This window comes from Neovison vison, chromosome 10, assembly GCF_020171115.1.
Source record: "Neovison vison isolate M4711 chromosome 10, ASM_NN_V1, whole genome shotgun sequence".
Classification (NCBI taxonomy): Eukaryota; Metazoa; Chordata; class Mammalia; order Carnivora; family Mustelidae; genus Neogale; species Neogale vison.
The window spans coordinates 44,122,657-44,136,525 of NC_058100.1; the positions used below are offsets into that span (position 1 = coordinate 44,122,657).

Below are 13,869 nucleotides of genomic sequence, written 5' to 3' on the forward strand. Positions count from 1 at the left end.
ATGTGCCGCGACCTGCACAAGTTTGGGAAAGATCTTTCTAGAGATGCCCTTGCGGGCACACAATACAGTTGGCCTCGAGGAGCCTCGGAGAAGCACCTTCCTTGGAGGGCTGGCCTCTTTCCCCCAGTTTCTGTGGCTGTTGACCACGTCGCCCCCGTTTCTTCCTCCCACGGACATAGTCATGGCCTCAGCACCTTGCCATACGCAATTTACAGGAGATTAAAGAATGAGAAAGTAAAAGCCTCCTGCTTATTACATTTCACTTAATTTTAAAAATTAATTAAAGTTTTTCATAAAACCTTTTAGAAAGTTAAAGGAGTTATTTAGAGAACTATCCTTTGCTTCGAGAGCATGTCCTTCCTCCTGTTTTTCACATTTGAGTTGGAGATAGAACATCGTACGAGAAGCCCCCTCCCTCAGGTTCTCTACCACCATTACCCTAGGGAACCATTACCCTAACCTCGGACATCGGAGACTCATTTTGCTCCTTTTTCCACTTTAGGTAAATGGAAGCACATTGTATATATTCTTTGAGTCTGGTTTCTTTCCCTCAACATCAGAGTCATGAGGTTTGTCCATGCTTTTTGTGGCAACTATTCCTTCTCACAGCTATGTTTCATTACAGACATCTTCGACAATTTACTGATTCATTCAGCCTTTGGTGGGTGAATTCGAGTTATTTCCTTTTTGGGGCTAATAAGAATAGTGCTGCTATGAACATTTATATGCAGAACTTTGGGTAAAAATATACATACATTTCTGTCAGACATATACTTAAGAAATGGAACTGAATATACACATATGTTCAGTCCTACATGCTGATTCCACAGTGACTGTCCCATTACTTTGCGCTCCCACCAGGAATGCGTGGGCGCTCTGCTGTTTCCCCATCCTCGCCAACATGTGCTGCTTCTCACCTCTTTCCTTCTAACCGATCTGCTGGGATGGGTGCCTTTTGTCCCTTTCCCATAAAAACACACTTTTTAAAAACATAGGACGGTGACCTACAGAAAATGGTAACTTTGTGGTAATGTCCTGGATAGGCAACGTGAGAAGTTGGCTTCCCAATTGTTTTGAAATCTCACACATCTCTGAGCTCTTAAAAGTCTTGTTCATACATGTTTAAGGGTTTCTCGTTTTAAGGAAGCTTGTATTTTTATAAGCCTCTCCTCCCATCCTTTTGCTTTATAACAACCCCCCCCGCCAAAACTTTGTGACCTAAAGAATGGTATCTCGTAGATTCTTCTACATCAAGAATTTGGGCAGGGCTCCACTGGGAGCGGTTTCTTCTGCTCCTCAGGGTATCAAGGGAGGTGAACCAGTCGTCGGGGCTGGCGAGTCAAATCTTCACTCACGTGTCTGGTGCCTTGAGGGAGATGGCGATAAGGTGGGATTCTCCACAGGAATGCCTACACGCGGCCTTCCTCATGGCGCTTCCCTCAGAGCAAATATCTCAAGAGAGCCAAGTGGAAGCTGCTTCTCCCCGAGCGTCAGAAGGCACCCAACGCAACTGCTACCACATTCTACTGGTTACAAGTGAGTCAGAAGGACAACCCCGCTTTTAGGGGAGAGAAAATGAACTTTTCCTTCTTCATAGGGCAATGACAAGACCACATTGCAGAAGGATGTTGGGGCGGCGATGGTATTGTGGCCTTCTTTGGAAAACAAGATTTGCCACTCCCTCACCTCCCCTTCTAACAATGTCCGCCAGGCCAGGATATGTACCTGAGGAGCCCTGAGGTCATTGTGCCAACTCCAGGTTTCCTACGTTCCCCCTCCTCAACTCCCCTCCTGTGTTCTTCCTTCGTTTTACTGTATTTTCTTACCCCTTTCTTGTCCTCCCCCTTTCAGTTAATTAAACTCACAAGAACCCGCACCCGAAGACCCTTGGTCCCCTTCTCCTTATCCCTCGCCACATGCCTTCAGGCTCATTGACCCCCGGCAAATAGAGACAGTACTGGGACACCTAGAACCACACAGCATGTCAGACCCAGAAGGATCTTGACTAATCCCAGATGTACTTTACATATGAGGAAGCTGAGGCCTAGAGAGGAGAGGGGCTTTCCCAAGGTCAGCTGCAGAGTTCTGGCCAGCACAGCAAAAGCCTAGTCCACAGTGGGTCTCAAAGCAGATCTACAACTTTTCCTTCCATTTCTGACTTCCTGGAACTAAAGCCATTTGTTTCTGTTTCTCGTCCACTCCCTCAACTTCACGAGGTCATTTCGGCCTCTTGGCCAAGGGGCAAAATCAGAGAGGTCCGTGCCAGCCCTGGCCTGGGACCCAGCCTGCAGAGATGGGACAGCGGGTCTTGTGGATGGACCAGCTCAGGCTTACGGCAACCAAACCCCCTCCAACCAACTGACTGCACCCAGACACAAGGGCTCCTTTCTGATGCTGAAATCCAAGAACCCTCTAAACTTGACCAGCAAGTAGCAACCAGTTCAACCAAGGCGCCCTTGCTCTTTGCCTGCACACAAAGGTATCCGTACCAGGCTAGAAATAAAAATGGGCTGCACTGCCACTGACATCTCTCTTCGGAGAGAGAGTAGCTTCATTCCAGGTTCAGACTCCTGTGCACATGAATGGGAAGCTTGCTCCTCTGAACTCCTGCACGGTTCAAGCTAACCCCTGCGACACCAGTGTCCTGATTTTGCTGCTTTGCTTGCACGTCAGGGACACTTCCCAATCTCTAAAGATCCACTTGGTGATAGCACCTGTTTACCCCCACTTTCAGGAGACAATCTAGTTTCTCTAAGGGGTGACATTTACCCTCTGGTTGTAGGTGTAGATGCCACCAATCAATCAGCTGTTACGAAAACTCAAGACCGATTTTCTCAGCTGCCACGGACAATGAATTGGAGGGGAAGGAAGTGGGGGGTGGCCATGGCCAAAAAAATTGATCCAAAAAATAACAGTGGATATGGTTGTTGGAACTGAAAGCCCCTTTTACCAAGTGCATTAAAAGCAGTTTAATTTTCTGCGGCCAAGTTTGTGTTTTGATACTTGAATTAAAAAAGATGACTATGTATTTACCATCAAGTTGTTTAGTTCATCTTGTTTCACATTCGACGGAGAGGGAAGGTTGGGAGGATCCGGGAGAATTACTTGGATGGGGCCTCCGCCAGAATCAGACAGCGGCTTAGCCAGTGTCCTTCCATGCGGCTGCCTCCTGCTGGGGTGGTGACGTCACACTGCAGGGCCTGGAAGAGTCCAGCCTCCCTCCTGACCTCACCCTTGTCCCCTTGCCTCTCCCTGACATCTGGCCTGACACCTCTTTCCGAATGGAGCGTTCTAAAGGATTCTGGCCCCAGGGGATTCTGGAATTAAAGAGCTAAAATGCTATTTTCCATCTTTATCCCACTTTCTCCCCATGGGCTTGGAACAAACCCTTGAAACCCAAACCCATATTAAGCCTTTCCTCTCGCTGCACCCCCTACTCTGGTTGTGCTCAGTTTCTCTTGTGTGTTCACGGATCTGCCTGAAGCCGGGACTCAGAAGAAGCCAGTTTTGCCCATTGAGCATCCTTCTGTGTGCTCATAGTAGCTCTAACCCCAGAAGCTTCTCCGTTTGTCTTCTCAAAAACTGCTCTCAGGAAGGAATCGGCACCGACGCTAGAAGGGTCAGCGGAGGATGAATGATTACAACAGCTACGATTTATTGAGTTCCACGATACGCTCAACACTTCACGTGCATGATCTCGTTGGCTCCTCACGGCAGCTCTTACCCCATTTTATAGATGAGGAAATGGAAAGCTGAGTCACGCCACTGACCTTTCTAAGGGGTTCCAAGCAGGAATGTAGATGTGCATTGTGGAAGAGAGAGAGAAACTACAACATCAAGTTTCCCATCGTACCCATTCTAGAGAGAGTGAAACTCAGTACGTTCACAATGCTGTGAGACCATCCCCACTATCTAGTTCCAGAATTTTCATCCCCACAAAGGAAATCCCGGTCCTGTTCATTAAGCAGTCGCTCCCTACACTCCCCTCCCTCCAGTCAGCCTCTAATATAGCTATGGATTGGCCTCTTCTGGAACATTTCGTCTAAATGAAATCATACAGTAAGTGGCCGTTTTGCCTCTGGCTTCCTGCACTTAGCATCCTATCTTCAGGATTCATCCCTGTGGTAGCACGTAGCAGTACCTCATTTTCTTTTTACAGCTGAATAACATCCCACTGTATGGATAGACCACCTTTTCTTTGTCCTCTCACCTGTGGATGAACACGTGCGTGCGTTTTAACAGAAAGGCATTAATTTTCAAGGAATGAATCCCAAATGTCGGATTTCGGGCATAACCTCAAACCGGGAGATTGGAGAGTTGGGAGCAGATAATCCTTCTGGAACTTTCAAGCAACAGTTTGGAAATCACATACTCTGCGGCTAGCTGTGTGGGAGGGGCAGTAAGGCAGGAAGGACAAGGGTACTTGCTCCCCACAGGTGTTGCTGCTTCCAAAGCCCTCCTGTTGCCCAGGGAGGCTGCTTGGCAAGTCCCCCCACCACCCCCGCTTCATTTCGCTGGAGCAGAAGGGACGAAAACCTGGGGGGTGGGGGGTCTTAGGAGACAATAACCAGGTTTCCACAGATGGGCTGCTTGTGGAAGCATAAGCGAGGGGAGGAACCAAGATGCCCCCCTGTAACATTTAATCCCCAATTCAGCCCAGCTGCTGTCTGAAGTAGCGTCTTAGGTTCTCTCCATAACACATATACACGCAGGGAGTCATGCAACTTCCGACAGCGCCGCAGAAAGGTCTTCAATCAGTCTGGTTTAAAACCTGTGGCTGGCCCAAGCTTTGCGGAGCGAAGTACTATGGGGGTTCCCAACAAGGCTTTAGAATCCGCTAGACCTGCCCGTGAACATGGCCTCTACGACCATTAGTTCTGTGAAGTTAGGCTGATGATGTCCCCTCACTCTCTTCATAAAACGGGGCAGTAGGAACCGTACCACACCTGATGGGATTCTCATGGTCGTATGCGGAGAACACGGCCTGGTGCCTAGGGGAGGCCTTTTTATTTATTATTATTATTTTTTTTAATATTTATTTGACAGACAGAGATCACAGGTAGGCAGAGAGAAAGGCAGAGAGATAGGGGGAAGCAGGCTTCCTTTGGAGCAGAGCACCCGATGTGGGGCTGGTCCCAGGACTCTGGGATGCATGACCTGAGCCGAAGGCAGAGGCTTTAACCCACTGAGCCACCCATGCGCCCCATTGGGAGGCCGTTTTTAATGTCATCATTAATGGCTGCTAGCAGCCATGTCTACTGCAATCTTATGAAGGAACAGGTTAAGGGTCAAGACTGCCAGTACCGGGTTCTTGGATAAAGCGAAACCAAGAGCTCAAATGGTTCAAACGTATCCCATCGTCTTATAGTAATTCCTTTAGATTTTGTCCAGCTGCTGAATCTTCCGAATTTGGGGGAGGGAAAAAAAATTCCCCACACAAAATTGTTCCACTTGAAGACATTTTTATTTCAGATACCCGCCTGGGTCCCTGGCAGGGTGGGCCTGTCCTCTGTGGGGGCAATGGGACATTTGGGGGAGGGGGAGGAGGATGGCCCTGCCCTGAGGGGGTGTCACAAAGGGGTGTGTGACAGCGTGACAGGTCACAAAGGGCAGCAGAGTATAAATAGGGCCGCGCAGGGGTGTAGGCTGAGAGAGTGCTTAGTCTCTCACCAAGACTTCAGTTTGCACTTCACACTACAAACTGCAAGCTCTTAACTTTTTTAGATTGACATCCCAGCACCCACCAGCGTCCCCTCAGATCCCCCCTCAGATCCCCCCCTCAGATCCGCCCCCCAGATCCCCCCCTCAGATCCTCCCCTCTGATCCCCCCCCCAGATCCCCCCCCCACCCTGACCCCTTGTCTCTGGGAGATTCTGAGACAAAGCGGGGGCCTGTGGCCGGTGGGGCGCGGGGTGGATTTAGGACCCTTGCCACAGAGCCAGCCGCGTGCAGCAGGAGGGGGGCTGCAGGCTCTGCCAACCCAACAGAGGTCGAGGAGGAGGAGCTCCAGGGACCAGCCCCCAGACCAACGCCCACCCCTGGCCGGCCCGACTGTGATACAAACTAATAAAGATGGAGTCTCTGACGCCTTACCACACGGCCCACAGCGCCTCCAGGGTGGGCATGTTCAACACGGCCATGGGGAAACTCCAGCGACAACTGCGCAAGGGAGAATACGACCTGTTCAAATACTCCCCCATGCTAGAAAGCGACTTCGTGCAGGTGACGAGACGAGGAGAGGTCGTCGACGTGCACAACCGAGTCCGGATGATGACCGTGGGCATCGCATCCACCAGCCCCATCCTCCCGCTCCCAGATGTCCTGCTGCTGGCCCGCCCGGCCACCGGCTGTGAACAGTACTCCGACCAGGGCCAGGCCACCAAGGGAAAAGGCCGCAAGGCTTCCACCACCCTGGAGCTCACCAGGCTGCTTCCCTTGAGGTTTGTGAGAATTTCTGTGCACGACCGGGACAAACAACAGCTGCGTCTGAAGTTTGCCACCGGCCGCTCCTGTTACCTGCAGCTGAGCCCGCCACTGGACGCAAAGGAAGACCTCTTCCCCTACTGGGAGAAGCTTATCCACATACTGCGGCCGCCGCCGGTGCACACCCACAGCAGAAGCGACGCCACTCGAGCAGAGGACATGCTGGACGGGCCTCTGCTGCAGGACGACGACGGGAGGAACGCAGCAGAGGCAGATTTCCAAGGAATGGAGGATCAGGACCAGGTCAGCGTCAGGAGCCTCCACGAGGGCTCGGAGGTGGCCGGGGCCACCTCTGCAGCTTTTGCTGGCGGGGAAGAGACCTTTCAGGACCCCGCAAAACCCAACAGCGTGCCCACTCTCGCTGCCCCCAACTGCCCGGGGCTCTCCAGGGAGTCGGCAGCAGGGGCCACGACCGAGGCGGCGGCCGCCGGGGAGGCCGCGGCAGCCGCGGCAGTGGCGGCGCCAGGGACAGCAGCAGAGTTCGCAGCGGGGGAGGCCGGCATCTGCCTGGCGTTCGCCGGGCCCGGAGCTGCCGGCAAGCCTGCGGGGGAAGCCGCTCCGGACGCGTCGCAAGGCCAGCTCCTGTCGGACGCGTCGCAAGGCCAGCTCCTGTCGGACGCGCCGAGCTCGGCGGGCAGTGGGGAGCCGGCGGGAAGGCCGCCCCGCAAGCGCCGGGAGGAGGAGCGAGCCCCCCGCAGTTCCCGCCACCGCAGGGCCGCCGACAGCCGCCACAAGGCCCGGGGGAACAAGATCAGCCCGGCGGACTCCAGCCGCTCCTTAGGCAGCCACAGAGCCGCGCGGGAGGACAAGGACGACGAGGGCCGCCGCAGCCCGGCGCGCGGCAGGCGCGCCCCCGACGAAGGCATCAGCCACGCCCCCAGCGCCGAGGAGTCCGGGACCGCCCACAAGTCGGGGCGGAGCCTCTCCGCCGGCAGCTCGGGCTCAGGCACCAAGATGCTCCGCAGGATCCGCGGGTTCCTGAGGAACCTGAGAGTCCGCCTCACCGCCTGAAGCGCGCGGCCTCCCCCCACGCCGCAGAGACGTGAGAAGACTGCGGACAGGAGCGGTGTGGAGGAGGCCATCGCCCAGGCGGCGGCGAGCAGCCAGGGCTTGGAGAGCGCGGGGAGCGGGACGTCTGAGGTCATGGAGGAATGGAACTTCCTGGGCCCAGATATTGGGCTCCTGGGGGACCTCTCCCAGGAGACTACATTTAAAAAAAAAATAAATTAAATAAAAGAATGGCATGCTGTATTCTGTTTGAATTTCTAGGTCCTGCAGCCCAGTAGTGACCCCACACGGGGGCTGCCACCTAAGACCCAAGGGTCCAGTCGAGGACCGCCCCCACCTCACACCCATGCTCAGAGCCAAAGCATCCTGCCTCAAGGCCTGTCTGGCTTGTTTCTCCGGGCCACAGTTGAAAGTATACTATGATGGCCCAGAAAGCTCCACCTCCCCCATTTCTCTAGTTTAATGAATGTTCCTAACCCCTGAAGGTCCATAGACAAAGAACAGGGACAAAGAAAGAATGGGGGTGGGGGGACTCCTCATCTTTGGGGATCTGCCAGCATCTGCCAGCAGAGGGGAGCAGCAGCCTGTGCTGGCAATATTCTCAGCTAGACTGAGAACCTGTCTATACCCAGGGTATATACCAAGGAAAGAACTTGCTAAGGCACTGAGAACGTTTATAGCAAAAAGTAGCAAAACACTGCAAGCAGCCCAAATTACCATCAGCACAACTGACAATAGAGTGGGATGTGACAGAGATAAAACATGCAACAGTGTACAGCTGCATGCCCCGGCCTGGCATAAACACCGATTCTGTGGCTGTCACCTATTCCACCTGCAGAATAGTTCCAAAACAAGATCGAAAGTACATGTGGTAAAACATTTTAAAAGTACATGTGGGACAAAACACAAGGGGACAGTACACGCAAAATTCAGGACAGTGTGAAAAGGCAAGACAAGATCATGAGGCGAAGACCGGGCTTTCAGTGCTGTTGGAAATGTTCTGTTCGGCCATCAGATCTCTGCAGTCTGAATGGTCCGAGAAATGCCGGGGGCGGTTATGATGAAATTTCTGCTCCAGACATACCAACGCCTTCCCTTACGTTTTCACTCTTATGTACGCACAGAAGTGTTTGTCTTTTGTCTGGAAGGTCTGGTCTCTTTAAATTGGGTTCTGGGTTCTTGGCATAATTTACCTACGGTACATGGAATCTCTGTTTTACACATAGGAGCACCGAGGCTCAGAATGTCTACTGCATACTTATGAAGGAACAGGTTAAGGGTCAGGAGTGCCAATTCTGGGTTCTTGAATAAAACGAAACCAAGAGCTCAAATGGTTCAAACATATGCCATATATCCTACAAGGGTATAGAGATGGATGGTGCCTCCTCCATCCATGTGGGACCCCTGCCACCGAGCCAGCCGAGGGCCGCAGGAGGGGGTCTGGACACTCTGCCAACCCATCGTCTTATAGTAATTCCTATAGATTTTGTCCACTTGCTAAATCTTCCGAATTTGGGGGAGGGAAAAAAAATTCCCCACACAAAATTGTTCCATTTGAAGACATTTTTATTTGGATACCCGCCTGGGTCCCTGGCAGGGTGGGCCTGTCCTCTGTGGGGGCAATGGGGCATTTGGGGGTAGGAGGATGGCCCTGCCCTGAGTGGGTGTCTGGGGGATGACAGCAAAGGAGTATGTGATCAGTGACAGGTCACCAAGGGCAGCAGAGGATAAATAGGGCCGGCAGGGGTATAGGCTGAGAGAAAGACTAGTCTCACCAGGACTGTAGTTCACAGTTCAAACCAAAAATCTTAAAAAGTGAGGGACAACAGTGAGGTAGAGTTTGCAGAGTTTCAGTGTGAAGTCCCAGGACCCACCAGCGTCCCCTCGGTCACCTTCAGATCCCCCCACCCTGACCCCTGTCTCTGGGAGGTTCTGAATCAAAGCGGAGGCCTGTGGCCTGTGGCCCGTAGGGCACGGTGGGTTTGGGACCCCTGCCACAGAGCCAGCCGCGTGCCGCAGGAGGGGGGCTGCACGCTCTGCCAACCCAACAGAGGCCTAAGGGGAGACGCTCCTGGGACCAGCCCCAGACCAACCCGCACCCCTTGCCGGCCCAACTGACAGTCATGAAGGTGGAGTCTCTGCCACCACATGACACGGCCCACAGCGCCTCCGGAAAGGGCATGTTCAACACCACCATGGGGAAACTCCAGCGACAACTGCGTAAGGGAGATTACGACCTTTTAAAATACGCAACCATGCTGGAAAGCGACTTTGTGCAGGTCACCAAAAGAGGAAAAGTCGAAGTGCACAACCGAGTCCGGATGATGACCGTGGGCATCGCATCCACCAGCCCCATCCTCCCACTCCCAGATGTCCTGCTGCTGGCCCGCCCGGCCACCGGCTGTGAACAGTACTCCGACCAGGGCCAGGCCACCAAGGGAAAAGGCCGCAAGGCTTCCACCACCCTGGAGCTCACCAGGCTCCATCCTTGAAATTTGTGAGGATTTCCATTCAGGACCTTGAGAAACAACAACTGCGCCTCAATTTCGCACGGGCCGCTCCTGCTACCTGTACCTGAGTCCCCCATTGGATGCACAGGAAGACTTCTTCCCATGCTGGGAAAAGCTCTTTCATATACTGCGGCTACCCATGGACAGTCACAGGAAAACGCAAGCCATTCCGCGGAGGACAAACTAAAAATGCCCATGCTTGAAGAGGACCGAAGGAACACAGCAGGGCCAGATTTCCAAGGAATGGAGGATCAGGACCAGGTCAGCGTCAGGAGCCTCCACGAGGGCTCGGAGGTGGCCGGGGCCACCTCTGCAGCTTTTGCTGGCGGGGAAGAGACCTTTCAGGACCCCCCAAAACCCAACAGCGTGCCCACTCTCGCTGCCCCCAACTGCCCGGGGCTCTCCAGGGAGTCGGCAGCAGGGGCCACGACCGAGGCGGCGGCCGCCGGGGAGGCCGCGGCAGCCGCGGCAGTGGCGGCGCCAGGGACAGCAGCAGAGTTCGCAGCGGGGGAGGCCGGCATCTGCCTGGCGTTCGCCGGGCCCGGAGCTGCCGGCAAGCCTGCGGGGGAAGCCGCTCCGGACGCGTCGCAAGGCCAGCTCCTGTCGGACGCGTCGCAAGGCCAGCTCCTGTCGGACGCGCCGAGCTCGGCGGGCAGTGGGGAGCCGGCGGGAAGGCCGCCCCGCAAGCGCCGGGAGGAGGAGCGAGCCCCCCGCAGTTCCCGCCACCGCAGGGCCGCCGACAGCCGCCACAAGGCCCGGGGGAACAAGATCAGCCCGGCGGACTCCAGCCGCTCCTTAGGCAGCCACAGAGCCGCGCGGGAGGACAAGGACGACGAGGGCCGCCGCAGCCCGGCGCGCGACAGGCGCGTCCCCGACGGAGGCATCAGCCACGCCCCCAGCGCCGAGGAGTCCGGGACCGCCCACAAGTCGGGGCGGAGCCTCTCCGCCGGCAGCTCGGGCTCAGGCACCAAGATGCTCCGCAGGATCCGCGGGTTCCTGAGGAACCTGAGAGTCCGCCTCACCGCCTGAAGCGCGCGGCCTCCCCCACGCCGCAGAGACGTGAGAAGACTGCGGACAGGAGCGGTGTGGAGGAGGCCATCGCCCAGGCGGCGGCGAGCAGCCAGGGCTTGGAGAGCGCGGGGAGCGGGACGTCTGAGGTCATGGAGGAATGGAACTTCCTGGGCCCAGATATTGGGCTCCTGGGGGACCTCTCCCAGGAGACTCCATTAAAAAATAAATAAATAAAATAAATAAAAGAATGGCATGCTGTATTCTGTTTGAATTTCTAGGTCCTGCAGCCCAGTAGTGACCCCACACGGGGGCTGCCACCTAAGACCCAAGGGTCCAGTCGAGGACCGCCCCCACCTCACACCCATGCTCAGAGCCAAAGCATCCTGCCTCAAGGCCTGTCTGGCTTGTTTCTCCGGGCCACAGTTGAAAGTATACTATGATGGCCCAGAAAGCTCCACCTCCCCCATTTCTCTAGTTTAATGAATGTTCCTAACCCCTGAAGGTCCATAGACAAAGAACAGGGACAAAGAAAGAATGGGGGTGGGGGGACTCCTCATCTTTGGGGATCTGCCAGCATCTGCCAGCAGAGGGGAGCAGCAGCCTGTGCTGGCAATATTCTCAGCTAGACTGAGAACCTGTCTATACCCAGGGTATATACCAAGGAAAGAACTTGCTAAGGCACTGAGAACGTTTATAGCAAAAAGTAGCAAAACACTGCAAGCAGCCCAAATTACCATCAGCACAACTGACAATAGAGTGGGATGTGACAGAGATAAAACATGCAACAGTGTACAGCTGCATGCCCCGGCCTGGCATAAACACCGATTCTGTGGCTGTCACCTATTCCACCTGCAGAATAGTTCCAAAACAAGATCGAAAGTACATGTGGTAAAACATTTTAAAAGTACATGTGGGACAAAACACAAGGGGACAGTACACGCAAAATTCAGGACAGTGTGAAAAGGCAAGACAAGATCATGAGGCGAAGACCGGGCTTTCAGTGCTGTTGGAAATGTTCTGTTCGGCCATCAGATCTCTGCAGTCTGAATGGTCCGAGAAATGCCGGGGCGGTTATGATGAAATTTCTGCTCCAGACATACCAACGCCTTCCCTTACGTTTTCACTCTTATGTACGCACAGAAGTGTTTGTCTTCTGTCTGGAAGGTCTGGTCTCTTTAAATTGGGTTCTGGGTTCTTGGCATAATTTACCTACGGTACATGGAATCTCTGTTTTACACATAGGAGCACTGAGGCTCAGAAAAGTGAACTTGTTCCTACGGGACAGTGGAACCGTTGCAGAACAGTGACCCACTCCTTTCTGCAAAGCATTTCCACCACTGTGCTCCAAAACTCTGCACCAAATGTACTAGATTACGGGGAGGGAGGGATGGGAGCTGGGGGACTCCTGGTAGTGAGCCTCTGCGAGCTGGTTTTTGAATTTCAGTGAGTTCACGGCCGTCAGCTGGTCTTCTCCCAAGAGTGCCCAGACCACCCGTGAGCGGTGTCTGGCTCCCAGACTTCCATCCCCAGCCTCTGTGTGACCTGCACTGCAGCCATAAACAGCCTGGGGTTCCAGGGACCAGTCGGGAATCTCCCTACAATCCGTTTCTCCCACCGCCACCAACTACACTTTGGTACGGAGAAACACTTTAAAGGGGTTTCTCCTTACCAAGTCTCCCCTTCAGAGTTCAGAAAACAAATCCTTAAACTTCCCGTGAGGGAGGTCATCTGTTAGGTCCCAGCATCCGTGCTTGGCCCTTCGGTGGGGGAGGAGAGGAGTCTCTCCTCTTTGTGAAGGGAAGGTGGTCGTGACCATGGGGTGGGGGCACGGAGGAGGAAGGAGAAGAGCCAGGGACCCCCACACAGTCACCGTTTCCTCCGGCCGAACAAGGTTCACAACCCCAGAATGGACAATTATTGGAGTGAGTCAAGTTATTCTTACAGAATAGAACATGCCAAAGATTAGATACGGTTTGGCCCCGCAAGGAAAACAACCTCAGAATCATTAACCCAGGGGCGCCTGGGTGGCTCAGTGGGTTAAAGCCTTGCCTTCAACTCGGGGGTCCTGATCCCAGGGTCCTGGGATCGAGACCCGCATCGGGCTCTCTGCTAGGCAGGGAGCCTGCTTCCTCCTCTCTCTCTGCCTGCCTCTCTGCCTACTTGTGACCTCTCTCTCTGTCAAATAAATAAATACAATCTTTAGAAGAGAAAAAAAGAAGAAGAATCATTAACTCAGCTTCAGAGAAGACTCGTTGCTATGGGGAGACAGAATTAATAGCTGACTCGTAAGCAGCTTTTCCCTGGACTCAAGGCAGCCAGGTTACAAAAAGAGCACATCCCATTCCTTTGACCCTCTGATTTCCACACAGGCAAGTGCAGGTAAATGCGAGTCTGGAATAAAGACACCTGCATAGCATTTGGCTGTTGAACAGCACTGAGCCCCTTAGAGTTCATTAATGATTTCAAGTTCATCTGATTGTCCCCGGTCTCCGTTTGGCAGATCAGCAAAGGGGAGGTCAGAGCATTTAAAGGACTTGCTCAAGGTGGAGGCGATGGTTCAGAGAGGGGTGAGGCAACACCTCCCACGTATCACCCACTGAGTGCTAGCTCGGCCTCCCGCGGGGAGCTGTGGCGTCCATGGGGAAAACAGGACAGGCTTGAGGAGTCATGCCCACTCTAAGTGGCAGATACAAGGAGAGACGTGCGTTCAGGGCACAGGATCCATTCCGAGGAGGGGTTCCTGGGCATGGGAAGGAGCCTGAGGTCGGGGAAGGGTTCACAGAGGAATCAGCAGCTTTAAGGGCGACTAGGGCTCTGCCAGGCGGAGGAAGTATGGGGAGCTAGGGCACAGCATGGG

The 13,869-nt window shown here is 54.1% G+C and overlaps 2 protein-coding genes across 2 annotated transcripts; both read left to right on the top strand.

Annotated features, from left to right (window-relative positions):
* Positions 1–7,713, top strand: LOC122917969 (protein FAM71A-like). The gene is given in 2 exon segments (XM_044266128.1): positions 1–234; positions 6,073–7,713. Coding segments are annotated over 2 exon segments (1,875 nt in total).
* A 1,901-nt stretch (positions 7,714–9,614) lies between these two features.
* On the top strand, positions 9,615–11,242 carry LOC122917970 (protein FAM71A-like). Its single transcript, XM_044266129.1, is given in 5 exon segments — positions 9,615–9,978; positions 9,981–10,037; positions 10,040–10,171; positions 10,174–11,061; positions 11,064–11,242. Coding segments are annotated over 5 exon segments (1,620 nt in total).
* Positions 11,243–13,869: the final 2,627 nt, after the last annotated feature.